The sequence below is a fragment of the Rhinolophus sinicus genome, linkage group LG06 (assembly GCF_036562045.2).
Source record: "Rhinolophus sinicus isolate RSC01 linkage group LG06, ASM3656204v1, whole genome shotgun sequence".
Lineage (NCBI taxonomy): Eukaryota > Metazoa > Chordata > Mammalia > Chiroptera > Rhinolophidae > Rhinolophus > Rhinolophus sinicus.
The window spans coordinates 156,492,325-156,511,655 of NC_133756.1; the positions used below are offsets into that span (position 1 = coordinate 156,492,325).

Below are 19,331 nucleotides of genomic sequence, written 5' to 3' on the forward strand. Positions count from 1 at the left end.
TGCTACATATCCTGTATTTATATTAAAACAAGTAGAACCCACCAAATTAATTACAAAATGGACCAGAAACATTAAAAATACATCAGCTGGTTTGTGTCCAAAGGAGGGATGCGTCACGCTAAGATTTCTTAATCTAACCCATTCTTTAAGGATCCTCTGGAGACCACATAAACATATGTAGAGGAGTGTGTGCGCACACATACATATATATTAATTGTATATAATTGGCTCTCCTATAGTCGTATTAATATGGGGCAATGAAGATGACTTCAACAGGACGAAGGAAGAAACACTTTGGCAGGCTACAGTCTCCTCTGAATTGGAGTAGTGGTTGTGGGATAAAGGGAGAGATTACATTTGTATCTCTAGGGCAAAGAAAATGCAAAATTGAGAACTGAATAAAAATAGGTCATGCAGAATTGTAACACAGACGGTAAGAAGAAACCAGCAGAAGGATCACCCAGCCAATTCCACAGAGCAGTGGGGAAATACCTGGCATTTAGAGACAACCCCTGTGAACAGGAATCGGTCCCACAGGTGCTTTGGGGAATAAGCTACCTTCCCTCCCTCATTAAAAACACTCCATTGATGATGGCAGCAGTGCAGGTGACAGCCAAAAGGAGGTACAGGACACACTTGCAGATCTTTTATCGTATCCCCTGAACTAGCCTACAGGTGTAAAGAAAGAGAGAAAGGAAACTTGTTTGTATAAGTGAATTAAAACAGAAGGCAATATTTTGCATTAAAATCACATCTTTGTAAGAATTTTATAACAAAACTCCTAAGATATTTCTACCCTTAGCATTCAGTCGGCTATGAGGGTGTTGCTGCACCCAGGACAGTGTTTTTTATCTAGCAGATACACATATATTTGATACGAGTCTTTAATCTCTTCCACCATAATTCCATTTCATGCCCCCAGACCTCCTCATCACAACTTCTAAAGTGCCAACATTAGTGAGATGGGGAACTCTCCTGCTGCAAACTTACTGCAGTTTTGTCTCCAGCAAGTTCAGTTTCTGTCGGTCAACATAGCGAGAAAAGAGGGATACTAGGTTTGTGGGGGTAGAGACTGGCTTGGCCAGGGCTGCTTGGGGAATCCGCAGGAGTTCTCGGGTGGCCATGAACATCACCTCCGCCCTGACAGGGAAAACCGGTAAGAACAATGTAAGAAAACGAATGGAAAGTTTACCAGAAAGAACTTAAAACAAAAGAAGAAATACAGCCCAGACTGACCACTGGCTGTTTTCCGTTGATTCTGCAGCATGGTCTGAACTCTGAAGGTCTTCCCCACGGCTCAGGACGAGGAGGAGCAGTGACAGGCCGAACTACAAGAGGGGACAGAAGGTGTCAAAGTCAATACTGCATCGCATCCTCCTCCAGCATGGCTAAGGGGATCCCAGCATTGGATGGGCGTGGCACCAAATCCAAATGACGCCATCGCTGTGCTTCTCTGTGCAACTGGGCAAAGATCAGACAACCACGAGTGGGGAGGCTGTTTGTCTCCTTGCACAGCAGCAAAAAGCACAATCAGTGGAAATGGGAAGTCCCAGTGTCCAACAGTCCCCTCCGCTCCCCAGCCCACCCTGTGATAAAAAGATAATTGTCCCCTGCCATGGATAATGTGGGATTTAGTTTTTCCCCTATTTATGAGAACAGAAATAGATTAAAAACGAAAGTTAAGTGAAGACTTATTATAGAAAATTAAGGTTCATGGAAAAAATAAAAAACGTTAAATAAAGATATTTTGAATTAAGAAAAAAGGGGTTCAGACCCGTGAGAAAATGCACAAAGAAAAGTAACTGGAATGATCAGGATACAAAGAAAAAAATTCCTTAAAAAAGGACACACCTATCTAGAAATATGAAGGCATGTATGTATAGGATGTTAATAAGAGTCTAAAAAAAATAAAAAGTGAAAGGATAAACAGACAATAATCATTATCTAGGATTAATATGTAGCAACATGATTTAGAGACTGAAATAGATAAAGATTTGCTTTATTACATTTGTTTCACTTAGTCAGTAGCAAAAGCTAAAGGGGTCATAGAATGAAAATACAAATTGGGACAAAAACTACTAGGTTCATGTCTGAGTCACAGTTATAATGGATCACAAAGAGAAGGTGGGGATATTTTAGGATTCTATCCCACCTTTCTGAATTCCCCTCATAGAGGGTAATCTTGCCTTTTCATAAGTTCCCTTCGCGTCAGAAAACACGGGGCTATATAATCTTGTTTGACCTCATGATTTTCTGCCTTTATCCAAATTAATACCAGGAGACCAAATTACATGGAAGGCACTAACTGATCACTCCAGAACCCACCTGTCAGCTGCTGATGTACTGCCCTTCAGAGTCATGCTTTGGCAGGTTTTCAGGGGCAGTAGACTACTTGCTCACTGCCAAGTAGCAGGTGACCCCTAACGAGAGCCCTCTGGCTCCCAGGCATTATAATGAATAGTTCATAGCTGTCCTATCATCTAATAGGAAAACTGTGACATCAACATCATTGCCCCTACTTTATAGATCAGGAAACGGTGGCTGAGCAAAGTGAAATAATCTGGTCAGGGTCACAACCCTAGAAAGTGGCAGGCAAGGAATGAAAACTCGCTCTAACAGCTCATGTTCTTTCTCCCGTATTATGCTCCCCCTGAGTCTCTGGCTCTTTAGCTTGATGCAAATGAAATATGAAATGGGATGTTCTACTATTTACAGTCTTAAAACAGAGACCGCTACTTATCCACTTAACATGCTTTCCTCCTCCTATCAGGACTCTTGATTTTATTTGTGGTGACAATGGTGTGAACTGAAAGATGTTTCCAGCCTTCCCTGCCAGCTAAGTGTGGCTAAGACCTGGCCATTGAGATTAAGTAGTTGTTGGTTAGAACTCCTGGAAAAGGTCCAAATAACGAAGACAGACAGCGAATCCACACCTACTGGCCTCCCACACACACCTCTCTTCTGATGCAAGGTGAGGCCTTGAATTCTACGACCATCATTGATCCTGAGGCGTCCTGAGCGTGTCAGGACCTGCTAAGGTGGCAGAGAGAGCAAACCGAAGGAGCCTGTGTGCCTGACAATGCTGTGGAGCCACTGGACCAGGTTTATTCCACACGAAATATATCAAATTCTATTTTGTTGAGACCACTGTTCTTTCTAGCCTAAGCAGCTCAATGTACCTCCTGACTGAAGGACACCTTATTTACAAGCTGCCACGGCCACAGCAGCCATGTTTATCTGTAACTCAAACTCAGAAGCCGTGCGCAGCTCAGGGACGTGGAAGGGCAAACCCACCTTGTTCTGGAGCACAGCAGCGAGGTGAGGGTTGGAGGGGGCTGGTGCGGCTGCACTCTGAGGTAGGTTCATCAGCTGCTGCAGAAGGCCAGTGACGGTCACTGATGGAAGATGATAGAGGAGCAGAGAGAAGGGACTCAACAAGCACGGCAGCACCTACAAAAAAGAAATAAAGGCATTAGATCGTGGCAACTATTATCCAGTGACCCTCCATCAGTGGGCGCAGATGTAAGGATGATGAGCTGTCATGCAACTGCCCGAGGCTTTAACAAAAAAGGGCTGACAAGTCTAGCAGGCACTACTAGAGTCTTAACAATGAATTCTAAGGGATCTACTGAGAACTTTTTCAACTCCACGTGCATAGGAATCATGACTTGTATGAACCAAGGGTATAAAATCACTTCTCAAATACACAAGAATCATGATAAAACACCAGTATTTTAATTTATTCTACAAATATTTAAATGCCTACAATGTGCCAGGCATTGTAGGCTAAAAACAAAAGTTAAAAGGACAGCCCCTCAGGGATCTAAAACAGTGGGGAAGATGAGTACATTGGCAATTTCAATATACTATGAGCAGCACTCTAAGATAGGTTAAGTTCTGAGTACCACAGAACTACTGAGAAGGATTTTCAGGCTTAATTCTATCTTGTTTTATCTTTACAAAATCTCAATGAGGAAATGGAGCACTGATTAACCAATTTATTTATTTTTTCAAGATTTTATTGGGGAAGGGGAACAGGACTTTTATTGGGGAACAGTGTGTACTTCCAGGACTTTTTTCCAAGTCAAGTTGTTGTCCTTTCAATCTTAGTTGTGGAGGGTGCCCTTCAGCTTCAAGTTGTTGTCCTTTCAGTCTTAGTTGTGGAGGGCGCAGCCCAGCTCCAGTTGGTGTTGCCAGTTGCAGGGGGCGCAGCCCACCATCCCTTGCGGGAGTCAAACCAGCAACCTTGTGGTTGAGAGCCCGTGCTCCAACCAACTGAGCCATCTGGGAAGCAGCTCAGCTCAAGGTGCTGTGTTCAATCTTAGTTGCAGGGGGCAGAGCCCACCATCCCTTGTGGGACTCGAGGAGTTGAACTGGCACCTTGTGGTTGAGAGCCCACTGGCCCATGTGGGAATCGAACCGGCAGCCTTCGGAGTTAGGAGCATGGAGCTCCAACCGCCTGAGCCACCGGGCCGGCCCACACCAATTTTAAAGTCAAATCATCAGAGGCTCAGTGTTCAGTTACAAAGCTAGTAGCTAGAACCAGAATCCAAGGCTGTTGGATTCTAGCCTAATTGTCATTCATTCCCTTTTGCAGTAAGGCCCAGACTGGCAGTTAAAATGCAGAGTTACCAATATAATGAGGTTGTAATAACACATGAAAGGAAATCAAACATGCTTCCAGCACTCAGTGCCCATGGTATAAAAAATGATTGATTGCTTTTGCTTTAAATAGCATCCAAGGATGGAGAGTAGACTACTTTTTATGATTCACTACTCTAAATAAACAAAGTTCTAAAAACTAAAGTGTTTCTAAACACACACAAACTATAAAAAACAGTATAATGAAGTCCATGTACCCATCACCGAACTTCAACAATTATTTAATCAATATTTTGCCAATCTCATTAAATCTATGTTCCTCCTGTATCATTTCATCTATAAATCTCTGTATCTCCAACAAAATCTCTCATCACAGTATTGTCATGCCTAACAAAATTTAATTCCTTAAGATCTAGTATCTACTCCAAATTTAAATTTCTCCAATTGTCTTAAAAATGTCTCATCATGATTCAAGTTAAGATCCACACATTAATTGTACTTGGCTGGTAAGGCTTTTAAAATCTGTTAACAGGTCCTTTGTCACTGTCCATCTCCTTTTCTCATACCTTCTATTTGAAGAAACTGGGTCATTTGTCCAACAGTTTGGATCTGGCTAACTGCACCTCTGTGGTGTCATTTAACAGGTTCCTCTGTCCTCTTTTGTTCCCCATAAAAACTGATAGTTAGAATTAGAGGTTTGATTAGATTCAAGTTCAATGAGCTGGGGGTTGGTAGAGGCTGACAGAGAGCAAGACAACTTGATGGGTAGAACTGCGTGCTTTCTACTGCATCACACCAAGATGCACAGTGTCTGGCTGTCCTCCTACTGGTGTTAACAGGGATCAGTGGGTCCAGGTGCTGTTAGCTGCTCCGACCACTGTCAAGTTCCCCACCCACCTTTGACATAATGCTTTTAGCACCAGTGATGACTGCTGTCCAGATTAACTGCTTTTCCATTAGGGGCTATGAAATGGTGATTTCCTAATTTTAACATATTTTTTTGCGTTTAGCAGTTTTCTGAAATTCTTCTCTAAAAAACTTTATATTATCAACTCTCTGGTCACCATGACATTTGGTTGTAATGGAAAGACAGAATAAATGCTTGACTCTTCCTTTACTTACGTTTTCAGAATAATCTGTTGATGGCCTAGCAATCTCTCAAGGTGATTAAAATATTTTTGGTATCATCATAAGCTCATTAAATATATTTGATATATTTCAATCCACTGTTGTAATTTTTCTTTAAGATGCAAATAATCTCATTTTTACCAATGGAAGCCCCTTCAAGTTGGTTTGTGCATCTTTTACAGAAGACCCTAGTAATCTTTTAGCTTCCTTGCTTTCTGGCACAAGATATTCCAGGGTTATCTTGTACATTTTATGCCTCAGACCTGGAACTAGCTATTACTTCAAGGAAATGGTAAAGATGTGGTCTAGTACTCGTTAATACATATTGGTTAAAAACTTAGCCTCTGTATCTGACCAAGTTTTCCTCACTAGCAGGTAAGCTCACTACGGCAGGCATCTTTGTTTGGATCCCTAACTCCTAGCTCTCAGAATTGGGTGCTGTATTTTGAGAACCGAGAACAGTGCCTGGTACATAGAATTGTTCAGTAAACATTTGCTGAATGAATAAAGCTTTCCCAAACTTGTTTCCACTGATGAGTTCCTCTGAGATTATGATGCGTGAGCACCTGTCTCATTGCTTACAACAATTTACATGCTGTAAGGTAACTGTTCCTTTTAGTCGTCTTCTATTTTCTAGGATAAACCTTAAATCCTTAACCTCCAACATATTTCCTCCAACCCATTTTCCATTCTTGACATCTTTAAAACAATGTACTTGTCTTGTCCCACTTCACTTTTTCCAAGGATGAGGCCTACACTTCCATTCACTTCTGTAGACGCTAAAATTACAAGATGGAATTTTTTCAACTCATATTTCAGAAGAAATAATTTTCAAGTCACTGATAAGACATCTTGGGATTGTTTGTTTCCTGGGGACTATTACCAGATGGTTAATGTTCAACTTGCAGTCTAACAGATTCACTCTCATTAATTCTATTTTTTTGAATCTCACCCTTAATACTAGCTTTTTGTGCTACCTTTATAAATTTCCTGCTTTAAACTTCTAAGCCTGTTCTGAATTTTGCTATTCTTTCAAGTGTTATGACAGAGATAAGCAGAGAGCAATTGTTACCAAGAGTTAACTTGTAAACTTGATAGCCATGTTTCAAATTCCAGCCTAGTTCAGATCATGATAAAAGTTATTTAAAAGCACTGGCCCGATTCCTGTGGGCAGGATGCCATTCAACTAAGTCTACAGGTGAACATGAAGCTACTGACAACAACCCAGTGAGTGATACTTTATATCCAGAAAACTAACCAAGAGCACAAATTTGCAAATGTCAGTGAGCATCATATTCAGCTAGGGGCCTGTTCTAGATACAGAAGCCCTGACCCTTCCTCTGTAAATTCTGATTCAGCATGCTTGGGGTAGGACTGAATTACTGCTTCCCAAATAATCTGGATAGAGACCACAGCTTTACAACTATGTCAAATAAAATGGAATTACTGCTTTCCTCATGTTTAGGAACACAGTCTGTTGGACAAAACCTGGGCTTAAAAATATAGGCCTGGAGTCAAGTTTGGCTTTAAATCATCAAATCATACTGCCAAAGGTTAGACAACACAACACAAAAAGGAAGAGGGAAGGAAAAGAAATTTGGATCATAGAAATATTAATAACTACGAAGACCCAAAGGAAAGCTGTCCCACATGCTCGGTCACCTCATCTTGTGCATCCTTCTTGATAAGGAAAGGGAGGTTCCTGACTGTTGTCAGGACAATGTCCACTGCTTGCTCTGTGGGGAGGAAAGGAAGAATACGGGCGACCATTCGCTTCCCTTTCCGGATACACATGATCTGTACAAAGTGGTCATCACTTGGCCTGCAGGAGAAGAAAAATGCTAACTTAGGTCAGCAAGAACAATTTGTTGAATTTATTGAATGTTACATTTATTGAATGAATGTACTGCATTCATTTGCAGTCTACAATTATCTGTACTACAAAATAGTGAGAACTACTACTTCAACTCTCAACCAAGTAATAAAACGTAATTTTTCAAGTTTCACAAATGTAGAACATCATTTCAAAAATTGTATGCCAAAAAAACTTGGTCAAACTACATATACACTAATTTCCTTTACTAGCTTTTAAGTAACTATACAAATAGCATGGTTAATACAGCAAAATCTGAAAAAATATATAAGCAAAAAGGAAATAAAAATACTCATATTCTCAGACTTAATTAGTGGTACCATTTTGAACAAATTTTTGCTGTGTATTTTTATCTTTCATTAAAAACAAAATGAAACAATTCAGATGGCTTTACTTCACTTTTTCCAACAGCTTCTTGTGAACCCTTTTTCCACATCAATAAATATACTTCAAGGATATACATTTTAATGACTGCATAACATTGCAAACTATGGATAAACCCACATTTATTGAACCAATTCCCTGCCAGCCCAACTCCAGAAAAGGCGCGTTGAAAAGAAGGTGCTTATTTTACATTCTGTTTTGTGTATGTCCTGGCTTAGAAAAATCATCAGTTTTCTTGAAGGGGCAAAAAAAACCAAAAAACGGAGTTATCAGTAGATGTCCTCTTACACTCAGCAAATAAATATTTGGGATTTACAGAATATTGATCATTAGCAAGACACTGTTCCAGATACTAGGTGGGGGAGAGATGACAGCGATATAGAAAAAAGGATATATTAAGGAGCTCGGTCTCCACTGGAAATTGACTGGTTTCCGTAGCATATTGAGTATTCTACAGAATCCCAAGGAAGTTTAAATGTTTGTACTTTTCAGCTTAGTAGGAAAGAAGGTACATAAAGATTTCAAGGTTGAATATGCTAATAAGCATAAACCAGGTAAAATCTGTAAGCTCAAAAACAGAAATAATGTTCTCCACTACATCTCCCTAGTAGATACTGAATAGGTATTTGTTGAAAAATGAATTCAGAATGAAGAGGTGGTTTTTTCCCTGCTTGACAGATTCCGAAATGTTTTATATGAAGTGGCACTTGAATTAGGACAAAAGGACAGACTCAGCCTACTGAGATGGTAAGGAAGGCTATCTATAAGGCAGCATGTATAAAGCTCAGTTTCGCAGAGTAAGGAGTCCAGGCAGTCCCATGTTTTCCTCCAAGTGCACAATTCCTACCTCTCTTGTCCAGGCAATTTCCCCCTTAAGTTTTCATACATGCTACAAATTTTGTGCTTTCTTTCATCCATCAGGGCAGGTCGCTCTTCTTCTAGACTTAGGAGATAACGCCTTTCATAATCCTCCACGTCAAGGAGTAAACTGTAGGTCTACGTGAGACACAAAGCAGGACAGCAAGGTAGGTCAGGGTCAGAGTATGAGATCAACAAGTTCACAGTTCAGGACTACTTATAAAGATCAAGTGAAAACTCACTGGAGTGAGGCTGAGAGAAAAAAAGGTGCTCTTTTAAATCCAATAAAACATGGTGAAAGAACAAACAATTCTTCAAACACCGGTCTTTGTCCCCCCTTGACCTCTAATCCAGAAGGTAACGACAGTGAAATGATTACACACTTTGTAAAATTTCCAGCAGCAACAGCAGCACTGTAATATAAACAGTCTGTGTCACCCCTCCAAGTTCTACCTTACATTTAGAAAAATGGGAATCGTTTTCCTACTGTGTCAGGCACTGTTCTAAGCACTTTGCACGTACGCATTCACTCACTGAATATTCACTACAGCCCAGTGAGAAAGAGACATTGCCATTTCTACACATGGAGAAACTGAGGACAGCACAGAAAGGTTAACTAACTTGCCTCAAGTCATTGACTCAAAAATAAAAAAGACATGATTTGCAGGCGGTTGCAGAGTCTGTGCTCTTAACCACTATGCTCTATGGCCCTGCCACATGGGATTTATGTTTTACAAAGTAACTGCCTGTATATTACCTTGTTTTTCTTAGGAGCCAGCAGTGTCCAGCACCCAGGGAGTACCCAATATATGTGAACAGACTTAACTGATTAAATTAATTCATAAGCAGAACAATCTAATTTTTATTCTCATTTTTCTTAGAAAGGTGACCTACTCAAAGCATTCAGCTGTGACCTGAACAAGTTTGGACAAAACCCCAGTACTTCTTTTTAATTTAATGTTTTTCAAAATTAAATTGATAGGTCCGGCCGGGTGGCTCAGGCGGTTGGAGCGCCTGTTCCTTATGAAGGCCGCCATTCGAGTCCCACATGGGCTAGTGAGCTGCGCCCTCTACAGCTAAGACTGTGAACAACAGCTCTCCCTGGCTATGAGCAGCCGGAGGTTGGTGTGAGCTGCTGCAGGCTGCTGGGCTCTGTGCTGCCGTGGGCTGCCATGAGTGGCCGGTGGCCAGCGTGAGTGGCCGGCAGCCATCATGAGTGGCCGGCAGCTGGTGAGAGCTGCCGTGAGCTGTTGTGAGCGGCTGATTGACTGACTGCCTCAGCCAGGGGGAGCACAAGGCTCATAACACCAGCATGGGCCAGGGAGCTGCGTCCTACACAACTAGACTGAGAAACAACGGCTTGAACCGGAGAGGGGGGAAGCAGAAGAAAGGGAGAAGAAAAAAAAAATTAAATTGATTGGTTTGACATTGGCTGGTAAAATTCTACAGGTTACAAGTGTACAGTTGTGTAATACATCACTTATATATTCTTCTATTGTGTGTTCACCAACCAAAGTCAAATCTCCTTCCATCACCATACATTTGACCCCTTTACCATCTTCTACCTCAACCCCCCTTCCCTTTCCCTCTGGTAACCACTAAACTGTTGTCTCTGTCTATGAGTTTTTGTTTGTTCGTCTTGGACAAAACCTCAGCACTTCTAACCATAACTGCAGTGCTCTTCCCATGAGGCCATATGTGAAGTATACAACACTCCTTTCTACTGTGCTCCAGTACACGATGGGCACCTAAACAGAATATATCCTTTAATTAAAATCACAGAACACTGGTTGATTGCTTACTTTTTCACTTCTTGGGTACATATACACTTGAGAGTTCCTTATTTGAAACTAACTATAGCAACAAGTTCTATAACTTACTTTCTCAATTATGACAAGCGTTTTTCGTCTCTTGTCCCGAACCTGTTTTTCTTTTGTCTCCTAAAAAAAGAAAAGACTATTTAGCGTGAACTCTTTAGCTTTGTAAAAATAAGTTTCTAAGTGCGTATGTAATTTCATTTGTGACAATACTTCGGTTATAGAATCTTGACTCTTTGAAAGTTAATTTAAAAACACTAACGTGGTCAGAGGTCATAGAGTTGACTGAATCAACCCACACACAAACCACTGAACTGAACCTTATAAACAAAAGGCAATCGTAGAATGCAGAAGATGAAGATATCATAGAAACATCTCAAAACACATAGAAAATGGTAATTTAGAGAACTAGAGTAAATAGCTGACACATGTTTACAGCCAGCTATCTAGCTGACAGACTCCTGCCACCCCGGGTCCTGCCTGGCTGCCTTAGGGATGAAGGTGTTAGTGTCAGCATACCTGAAGAGAACGAGAATGCATGACAGGCCAGCTCAGAAGCTCCAGGTTAGTTTAGACTACACCTGGCTCCATTATGCCCGATTCCTTCCACAATGACCCCCAAAGCACTAATGATGACACAGAATTTCTTAACTATGCAGTTTTGCTGACACTTACATCATCTTCACTCCGCGATGTCACAACAGCATCAATCATTTTCCGAGGATTATTCACACTAGAGACAGTAAGCTTTCCCAAAGAGCCCTCAAACTGCACTGCAAGGACAAAAAATTTCCAACAAACAAAAACTTAGCAATGTAGAGGCAGGCAGCTTTCAGAGAGTTTTATTCTCTATTCTTTATTTATAGTCTAACAATTTACTACAAAAATCCATGTATTATCTAAAGCAATCTTATCAAAATCTACCCTTGCCCATTTTTTTTGTTGCAATAATAGTCAAATAAAAATCTGAAGTGTTTCACCCTTATCTATTTTAGAGATCCTAGAAATTGCAACAGGTTTTAAAAGTTATGGGTTCTCAAGTAGAAAATGATCTAAAAGGTCATCTGTCAAACCATTAATTCCATGCTTCCATAAGGCCGGTCTCTGCACTGAATAAGGACAATGGTACTTTACAAATCAGTTCCAAACATCTCTGTCCACTCATCTCTACAGTTATTCATATTGTATCACATCAGCAACCTGTCAAATTCCTCTTATTAGGGCCCGTGGTGAGGACCTCACCTGGCTTATAGGCATGCTCCAGTTTGGCCACCTGAGGGGTAATGAGCTTGGTGCGCTCCTTTTTGGGGCCATCACCTTGCACTTCTTCAGCAGCTGACAATTTCTCCAGTTTTTCAAAGTAATTCTGCAGTGTGGGAAGATGATTTCAGTTGCAACGCAAGCACAGAATATGGCAGTTCTTTATCGTTAAACAATTAGCAATAAATACTTGCACTAGTGTCTGTAACAACTTGCACTCTCATAAATATATTGATCTCTAATTTTTGTTAAACTGCTATAAATTTACTTTATAAAAAAATGCCAGCCTTCCAAAATGCTAATCATTCATGGAAACATCTTTATAGTTAGACTGCTATTATTCTTAATCGAAAGAACCACATTATTGACTCCAAAGGAATTTGAAAACATTCGTCTGAGAGCTTCTACATGTGAAAAATAAAAGGCACATATGCAAAACTTTTAGTGAACAGTGTGAGAGGCTCTCCAGCTTGAAAAGAGGAAAGAATTTGCTGAGTCAATTCTTATCCACTTGAAGACTACCTCAAAGAAACTTCTATCAATATTTAATCCTACCACCATTTAAATGAGTGCCTTTACCAGAATAAGGGACTAAACTGTTATCCTGAAAACTAGCACAGTGTTTACTCACCTGGTAATAAAAATCATCCAGGTAGGGATCAGTGCTCTGCAGTTGCATCATCTGGATTTTAGAGACCCAATCCTTTTCTCGCTGCAACATGAGATTGGCATATGGGTCCTTTCGGAGATGGTCCTGATGACTGCTCCGGTGACTTCCTCTGTCCCCTGCACCATTGAGATTCCGATGCTGACTGAGAAACAAACATGCCACATTCACTCCAAGTGGGTGCATTATTTATGCCTTATAACACAGGGATAAACCAGGCCAATTAAAAAAAAAAATTCCCCCTTGCTTTTGTTAAAACAGAAGTGAAAACGAGCTGAATCTTAACAGAATTTGACAGTAAAGTGCTATGCAACACATAATCAAGGAAACAAAACGAAGATTTGACTTCCTTAGTATATGCTAAGTACTTTTCACCTGTGGACTTCTGCACAAGCCCTGTAATAACCCTATGAGGTAGGTGGTTTTATTTTCTCCACCTAAGACAACAAACCAAGGCCAAAAGAAATCAAGTCATTTGCCCAAAGCCATACACCTGGTGGCAGAGTAAGAGATTTGAACACAGGCCAATTTGACTCCTCATCAATACACTTTTTTTTAAAACTTATTGAAAAATCATGAAACATTTCAAAAGCCCAGCAAATACTGTAATAAACATCCATTTACCTACACCTAGACATAATGAAAAAAATGTATTTGACCAAATTCGCTTCATCTTTAAAAAGCAGTATCAGAGTAACACAGTGTTACAGTTAAGGCTGAAGGCCCTCTTACACTGCTCTGGATCCCAGTTTCCAGCTTCCCTTCCTAGAGGAGCGACTGTGGTATCCTCCCTGAAGTGTCTTTAAACTTATAGTAATTGTGTGTCCATCTTTGAATTTTATATAGTCTTATTCTGTGTGCCTTTCAGTTTTACATAAATGGTACTAGACATGTAATTCTCCTTCTTATTCATACCATGTTTTTCATATTTACCCATGTTGATAATATACCCAGATATATACTAAAAGGTAGAACTGCTAAGATGTGGGTGTATTCACATTTTCAACCTTATTATTTATTGCCAAATTCTCTCTTAAGAGGCTATATACTCCATTCTTGCCAACAATGATGATGAGACACTTCAAACTTTGCCTGTCTGATGATATAAAATGGTTGCCTAATTTTAATCTGTATTTTTCTGATTACAAGTGAGCTTGAAATTCTCTTCCTTTTTATGAGCTATGTAGGATCTACTGGGAATTGTATGTTTGTGCATGATGTCTTTTATTATACAGAACAGTTATCATAAAATCTATCCTCTTAACAAATTCTGAAGTGTACAATCCCATACTGCTAATGATAGGTACTAGAATTTTAGTATTTTAATACAATATTTTTAAAGTAATATTTTAAGAGCCCATACCGCTTTTTCCCTATAAAAAATATTCTAGAACTTCTTTGAAAGAAGGAATTACACATTGAGAACTGTAAAACTGAAGGTTGAAGAAACCCCAAGGTTTTCTTTTATTTTCTTATTTTACATATACATATGAATGATCATAAAATATCAGTTCCACGAAGGCACGAGTTTTCTACTCGTATGTCTGGTTCTTTCAATTCCCAAAATCTACCACAGTACCTGGTATACAGCTGGGGTCACATATATAAATATATACTTATATTGTTGCATGACGATTAAGTAATTATAGGTAAGATTAAAGAGTGACTGTTGGCTTTACCTAAGAATCTAATGCAAGGCTATCCACTGTGTTTCAAGATTACCTCAGAGCTGAGATGGTAGACAAAAGGTAGTTAAGAGTATGGTAAGAACTTGGTAATGAGTGAGTATAAAGTATTAATTAAGAAAAAGATCAGACCTAAACTTATTTCTGATTTAGGATCAAAAGAATTATAGCAATTCTGGGAAATTAGATGATAAAATTTTGTCATTTAAAGCTAGTATATCAAAAACATAAAACGACAGAACATATGATCTGACTTTACCAGTAAAACAAGCTCAATACTAATTAAATTTACTAAAAAAAGTAAGCTAAATTAGTAGCACCTTGGTACACTGTCAAAATGAAAAGCTGAATTAAGAAACCACAAAGGAGGAGGATGAGCACTTACTTTCTATTCTGTTGCTGTCTCTGATGCAAGAGTCGACGGTGCTGTGGATGGAGGTGAGTGGTGTCGGGTCTAAACATTGGGGCCTGAGATCTAAGAAAAAAGGGAAGAGATTTTCAATTCTGCTGTCTTGATGATTTGAAGTTTTCAAAAATGTTGTCAGTAGAAGATACATACAGGTTCATCCAAGAGACAGTTAAAACTATTCTAAGGAAACCATGTAGAAGGAAAAGATAGTCATGTTTTCATGTCTTCCACAAAGGCCAATTCTCAACTCTGAAGATGATCATCAAAAAATTTGAGTAAAAGAGTATAATTCTTTTCCTTTTTGTTCCTGTTAAACAGAAGTCTCTACATAATGTCATTAATTTCAACTATTTGAGAATGACATTGAAAATACGCATGTATGGTTCATTTTATGTGCCACCTTGACTAGGCTATGGTCCCATTGTTTGGTCAAACACTGGTCTAGATGTTGCTGTGAAGGTATTTTGTAGATGTGACTAATTCACAATCGGATGACTTTAAAAGAGATGTCCCTTGATGATGTGGGTGGGCCTCACCCAATCAGTTGAAGGCATTAAGAACAAAAACTGGTTTTCCAGAGAAAAAGGAATTTTGACACAGGACTGGAACACAGAAGCCCTGTCTGAGCTTTCAGCCTGCCAGCCTACCCTACAAACTTCAGACTAAAGACTTATACTTCAATATATAAAAGCACCTTGTTACACTGTCAAAATTGAAAGCTGAATTAGGGGCCAGCCCAGTGGCTTAGGCGGTTGGAGACCCGTGCTCCTAACGCCAAGGGCTGCCGGTTCAATTCCTACATGGGCCGGTGGGGTCTCAACCACAAGGGTGCTGGTTCGACTCCTCGACTCCCACAAGGGACGGTGGGATCCACCACCTGCAACTAAGATTGAACACGGCACCTTGAGCTGAGCTGCCACTGGGCTCCCGGATGGCTCAGTTGGTTGGAGCGCGGGCTCTCAACCACAAGGTTGCCAGTTCAATTCCTCGAGTCCCGCAAGGGATGGTGGGCAGCGCCCCCTGCAACTAAAATTGAACACGGCACCTTCAGCTGAGCTGCCGCTGAGCTCCCGGATGGCTCAGTTGGTTGGAGCCTGTCCTCTCAACCACAAGGTTGCTGGTTTGATTCCCGCAAGGGATGGTGGGCTGCACCCCCTGCAACTAACAACGGCAACTGGACCTGGAGCTGAGCTGCGCCCTCCACAACTAAGACCGAAAGGACAACAACTTGACTTGGAAAAAGCCCTGGAAATACACACTGTTCCCCAATAAAGTCCTGTTCCCCTTCCCCAATAAAATCTTTAAAAAAAGCTGAATGAAACCAAAGGAGAATGATGAGTACTTACTTGCACATATATATATATATATTTATTCCGCATGTATATATCACTAATTTATATACTATATATTCATATATATGTATGTATGGTACCTATCTGTGTGTTTGTGAAATGAATATAAAGTGAGACATAAACTTGAGAGGAAATGGAAGTGATTAACCAGTAATGTGCAAGCATACATAGGAAGCATGTGACTTGAGGGAAGTGTGAGTCATAAGAGAACGTGGAGACTGTCAGACATGTCTGTGTTTGGCAACTTAAGGATCCAGTAACAGCTCAAAACACGTCACTTGCAAATATCAAGAGACTTGGCCGACAATAGACAAACAAACAGTGGCATTTGCTTTGCATACCTTAGGTTTTGCAGGTGAGGTCCTGGGCCAGGGGGGTGCTGCTGTGGAGGAGGTGGTGTAGCAGGGGGTGGAGCACTAAAGAAGGCACGGAAGCCTGGTGCTGGGGGAAGCATCTGCCCAACTCGCCCTTGCAGCAACTTAGGATTCATGGCAGCAAGCGGACTACCAACAAATCCAGGGACCCGTGCAAACTGGCTGGGAGACATCCGTCCAGGCTGTAGCTACACAGAGGAACAAAATCTTAGATTTAGTTAATCAGCAGGTCCCCTTACTTTTATCCACAGAAAAGTTAAAACTGTATACATCAATAATTTTGTTTGAAAAGGTAAAGGAAAATATACAAGGCAGTAGTGGTTGAGCAAAGAGCAAAGAAAAGCTATGTAGCGAACCTTGGAAAGTAAGAGAGCTCTTTATGGGTTGGACTAATCACAGGCTTACCTGTGCTCCTCCAAGAAGCTGTGCTCTCTGGAGGGGGCTGAGCACAGGAGGAACGCTAGGAGGAAAGGGGTGACCCAGGAGGGAAGAGTTCTAGGAAAAAAAAAAAAAAGGAAAAAATTATACTCACACCATAAAACAGGTAAATCAATGTAATAAGGGAACTCAGTAGAAATGCAGAATAAACTTGGATATAAAAACTCTTAAACTGTACAGTCAAGCTGTCCACTGAAGAAATATAAAAGAGAGTAATTATGAAAATTATGAAGTACTATGATAATGCAACATGAAAAAGAAAGGAGGAGGATGAGGGACAGAAAAGCAGGAAACCAGATGACCATGCTGAATTTAGATTTTTTAAATAATTGAGGTAAGAAACAACTGAACATGATATACCATGTCTCTGACCTGGGAACCAGAAGCTCCAGAAATTCAAGAAGGGAGATAGAAAAAATATGTATAATTTAGGAAACGTCAATATACTAGTATAGTGATCACACAGGTAGCGATGAGAAAATACAGACTGCACACTGTAATCAGGTTGTAGAGTGACATACCGGGACATTGCAGAGCTGGTTTGGAGACATCCTCTCACCATAGGGAGCAGGATACCGTGGTGGCATTGGGGGCCGAACATGGACAGGCTTCGGACACAGAATCTATCAGGACAAACATATGTACAACTACACTCAATGAGGTCAGTTTTTCCTCCACCTACAGTCCCTCCCCTCGAGTACTGGCAGACACAGAACTCAATGCAAAGCCCTACTTCTAAGCAAATTGCTATGGCTATGGGCTCACATACACAACCTCTGGTCACTTCCTCTCACAAATATCAAGCAATGTGCCACTTTTAACTGAGGAAGATTTAGCTAATTCTCCAGTTATCCCCACCCTTCCATGCTATCTGAGGGAGGTACCAGCAGATATTCGGACTTGCAAATTCTCTCCAAGAGGATATATTTTGGTAGCAGTGAGGGAGAAGGAATGATAAGAAAGCTGGAGGATTAACTAAGTCCTATTCTGAAGCCCCTGTGATATGGCCGCCATGCTCAGCTCTTGTGTGATACTTTGTGACTCCACCATGTCATAGGATACTGAGCCTAACTAGGCCATACCAACACCACCCTCCCCCCATACCTTCCAAATTGGCCTTCCTTTTCAGCTGCTGGTTTCAGGTGGAGGAAAGTCTATGGAACAGGACTGCACAGGCTCTAGGGAAAGCAGGGATATCTTAAGGGTAAAAAGGGATGTGGACAATGCTGTGTGTTCCCACTCCCCCCAGCTTTCAGTTACTTCTCTGCCAATGTTTTGGGCAGCCAGCAAAACACTTTTAAAAGGTATATACACTAAATGTGGTTAACTACCCTTTTTCCCCCAATTAAAAAGCAGCAGCGACAGGAGCAGCACCAGCAAAGGGCATTAGGGAATGTGTCTCTTATTGGCACTAACTTCTCCTCTAATTGGCTAGTTTGCTTTCTAATCTAATGCCTACCCGAACTTCCACCCTCCTCCCAGCATCACCAATTTCCCAAATAATTTTGCCCAGATTCCCAATATCCTGGGCTGAGTGCCCGTTAATGAGAGGTACCTGTTGGTTGAAGCTGGGGACAGCCATCTGCTTAGGTGGGGTGCCTATGGGGACAGCTCTAACAGGAGGACTCCCGATGATAGGTGAAGTGGACCTCCTTGGTAATGCACGCTCAGAAAGGTCCCGATCATCTTCTGGGCCCTGGGGGGGCCTCTGAGGCAAGGCATATTCTAATACAGACACCGCAGGCATCTCCTAATTGAGGCAATAGGAAACACATTAGCTAACTTGCAATGTTTTAATAATCTCTACAGTGGCCAAAAATAGCAAGAAACTATTTTTTAAAATTTTATTTATTTTTATTTCATATCTAGTAAAATTTGCTCTGTATAGTTCTCCAAGTTTTAATAAGTGCAAAGTCGTGGGTCTACCACCACAATCAAGACACAGAACGTTTTATCACTCCCCAGACTTCCTTCATATCGTCCCTTTGTAGTCCCCCTCTCCTATCACCCCAACCACTGGCAAACACTGATCTGTTCTCCATCCTTACAGTTTTGCCTAGAAATGACTTTTGAAGTAATTCGAATCTTAAGCTGAAAAATTCGAGTTCCAATGGCTTCTTTTCAACCATTTCAAAGTAAAGCACAGTCAAGTAAGCACTACCATGGAGGCTGGAAAGGTACAACCAACCAGTACACTGAGTGCTGGGTGAAGTAATCCACATAAGACTGGCAAATGCTATCCAATTCTATGTTTCTGTAAGGAAAGGATGACAACAGGGGCCAACTTGAAATTTTCGCACAGTAGGAATTTTATATAAAATGTTTGATACCTGAGCAAGCAGTGGTCCTCGGATTCGCCTCAGAACTTCAGATCCATCCCAGATGCTGGAATTGAGACTTCCTGGTTGGGACTAACAAAAAAGGAAAACATATACAAAGTCTGGAATACTGTGGGCCCCCTGCATGACTTATGTGGTTTTAAGA

General features: G+C 40.8%; 1 protein-coding gene across 1 annotated transcript in view; it reads right to left on the reverse strand.

Annotated features, from left to right (window-relative positions):
* Positions 1–19,331, reverse strand: part of PATL1 (PAT1 homolog 1, processing body mRNA decay factor) — a 27,834-nt gene continuing 8,503 nt past the window's right edge. The window contains exons 4-19 of the mRNA XM_074336430.1: positions 19,178–19,258; positions 18,403–18,597; positions 17,369–17,470; positions 16,815–16,904; positions 16,377–16,597; positions 14,660–14,749; positions 12,554–12,734; positions 11,905–12,028; positions 11,338–11,435; positions 10,726–10,785; positions 8,835–8,983; positions 7,393–7,552; positions 3,295–3,450; positions 1,237–1,328; positions 991–1,140; positions 1–669 (exon numbers count right to left, since the gene is read on the reverse strand). Coding sequence (XP_074192531.1) covers positions 648–669; positions 991–1,140; positions 1,237–1,328; positions 3,295–3,450; positions 7,393–7,552; positions 8,835–8,983; positions 10,726–10,785; positions 11,338–11,435; positions 11,905–12,028; positions 12,554–12,734; positions 14,660–14,749; positions 16,377–16,597; positions 16,815–16,904; positions 17,369–17,470; positions 18,403–18,597; positions 19,178–19,258 — 1,971 coding nt within the window. The 3' untranslated portion in view covers positions 1–647. The remainder of the gene's footprint in view (positions 670–990; positions 1,141–1,236; positions 1,329–3,294; positions 3,451–7,392; positions 7,553–8,834; positions 8,984–10,725; positions 10,786–11,337; positions 11,436–11,904; positions 12,029–12,553; positions 12,735–14,659; positions 14,750–16,376; positions 16,598–16,814; positions 16,905–17,368; positions 17,471–18,402; positions 18,598–19,177; positions 19,259–19,331) is intronic.